The sequence below is a fragment of the Littorina saxatilis genome, linkage group LG14 (genome assembly GCF_037325665.1).
Source record: "Littorina saxatilis isolate snail1 linkage group LG14, US_GU_Lsax_2.0, whole genome shotgun sequence".
NCBI lineage: Eukaryota > Metazoa > Mollusca > Gastropoda > Littorinimorpha > Littorinidae > Littorina > Littorina saxatilis.
In genome coordinates this window covers 21,319,480-21,321,892 of record NC_090258.1, presented here as the reverse complement: position 1 = coordinate 21,321,892, position 2,413 = coordinate 21,319,480, and the positions used below count along the sequence as shown (strand labels likewise).

The following is a 2,413-nucleotide window of genomic DNA, read 5'->3' as shown; positions in this document are numbered from 1 at the left end:
CACATTTTTGAGCAGAAGAAAAACTGATCTTCAAATACACGTATATTTCTGACCAAAAAACTGCTGTTTAACATCTTGGCTATACCACTGAAAACCGCCCTGATATGGCCCTTCGTGGTCGGCTGGGCGTTAAGCAAACAAACAAACAAAATACCACTGAAAAAATATCCTTAACTTTTTGTGCTCAGGGTATGTTGAACCCCGAATGTTTGCTTTAAAAACACTGCAGATCGGTTTCAGTGCGCACATTGCGGTTAGGCTTTCTGGCGCGGTTATTTGACGCTTGAGGCCTTCTTGTAGTAACTGCTTCACTGAAAGAAACGGGTTACACCTTGATGAAGAACGTTCGACATTAACATTTTCTTTCGCCGCTGAAGACGCTTAAGAATGACTGGCCGTCCTGGTTAGTATCTTTTTTTTGTCTTTGCAATACAATCACAGAAAGGAATGTTCTAATGCTTTGATTAAGAGGAGAGCATGTTTAAACATAGTCTGGGAATCGAGATGAGTTTTTTTTGTCACAACAGATTTAAACAGATTTAGAAATGATTACATTGTATTCTTCATCAAATCCTAATTCCCAAAATATATAAATATGTTATGTTTACTCTAAAAGGTGGTCGCAATTAAAGAAAATAGGTACTTTTGACCGCCTCTGGCAACCATATTCTAACCTGGTTTCATGAAAATTGTCCAGTACTAGGCTCTACTCCTCCTCCCTAATTCGTTAACAGTATCTTGATATATATTCTGTTGTAAACTTGAATCTTGTAGTAATCAATATTATTTAAGGGTCTAGTAGTTGTTGTAGTCAAACAGTCCTATACAGTGCCTCTTTAACTTTCCCTCTCTCTCTCTCTCTATTTCTCTCTCTTTTCTAGATCATTCTTTTAGTATGCATGTTGTATGTATGTATGTGGCGATGTGAACTGTGATGTAATGTATAATGTGTTGTAACAAAAAACAAAATTAAAAAAAATAAAATAAAAAAATTTTAAAAAATAGGTACTTCGTTTGCATGCTTTTTTTTTATAATTTTTTTTACTCAAGCTTATTAAAAAGAGTTTAATCTAGGAGCTAGATGTTTGGACGGATAATTTATATTGATTAATTTTATGCTGTTGCTCTTCATTACTTGCGCAACATTTGAGAAAAAAGGCGAAGGGGACAGAAGACACGTTAAACATGTGCATGGTTGATCTCTCTAAGAGTACAATTGCCCAACTAAGAAAAAATAGATCGGCCTTTTTACATTTATTCAAGTTTTGACTGATTTTTTAACATAGACGGGGAATCGAGAGAAGGGTCCCGGTAGCTCAGTTTGTAGAGCACTGGACTTGTGATCGGAAGGTCGCAGGTTCCAATTCGGGCCGGACACGGGTCAACTTTATGTGCAGACCCAGAGACGGAAGCCATGTCCCACCCCCGTGTCATCACAATGGCACGTAAAAGACCTTGGTCATTCTGCCATAAGTGCAGGTGGCTGAATACACCTAAACACGCAGACACCTGGGTAGCGCGACTCCGTTGCTGCTAGCTTTCCACTGGGAGGAAGCGACCTGAATTTCCCAGCGATGGGACAATCAAGTAATGAAAATGAAAATGAAAAAAAATATATATGTGTGTGTGTGTGTGTGTGTGTGTGTGTGTGTGTGTGTGTGTGTGTGTGTGTGTGTGTGTGTGTGTGTGTGTGTGTGTGTGTGTGTGTGTGTGTGTGTGTAGAGCAATACAGAGACAACTATAGGACCGATCTTCATTAAACTACATGAAAGTTCCTGAAAATAATATCCCCATGCAATTTTTTCAATTTTTTGATAAATGTCTTAGATGACGTCATATCCGGCTTTTTGTGGAAGTTAAGGCGGCACTGTTAAACCCTCTTGTCATCATTTTCACGAGTTTTCATTCACAAGCATCTGGGAAATAAATCTCATGTTCCCCAGGCAATAAATCCCCGGTTACCATAGTTGCAGGAAGCAGGTTATACATGGATAATCAAAAGCAAACCCAATAGAAACGCTCGGGGATTCTTCGGCTCTTTTTATTGGTGTTTCCCCAGACCTAAACAGACGACACGACACTGCTTTGCAAAGTTCCAAAAACGAACTGGCAAACTGGCAAAAGTAAACAAAAAACAAAACTACTTCATTAAAGGTCATACATTCATCAAAAACAAATGAAACCTAGCGATATGTTTTGTCTTCTTACAGAGTCATGGAGTGCGTGTATCTGTGTTTCGATACACAGACGTTCGGAGAAACACGAACGTCAAGTTCCAGTAAAACGACACCTGACACACACATTTTGACCCGTGCACAAGACGTTGTATCGATAAACGAAGCACAAATAAGAAACAATAATAAAAGCAAAGAAAATAGCAACACGATATGCAAACATCTAACAAAGCCGAGCA

At 38.7% G+C, this 2,413-nt stretch overlaps 1 protein-coding gene across 1 annotated transcript in view; it reads left to right on the top strand.

Annotated features, from left to right (window-relative positions):
- The first annotated feature begins 239 nt into the window (after positions 1-239).
- Positions 240-2,413, top strand: part of LOC138947339 (uncharacterized) — a 112,327-nt gene continuing 110,153 nt past the window's right edge. Inside the window, exon 1 of the mRNA XM_070318797.1 lies at positions 240-403. Coding sequence (XP_070174898.1) covers positions 388-403 — 16 coding nt within the window. The 5' untranslated portion in view covers positions 240-387. The remainder of the gene's footprint in view (positions 404-2,413) is intronic.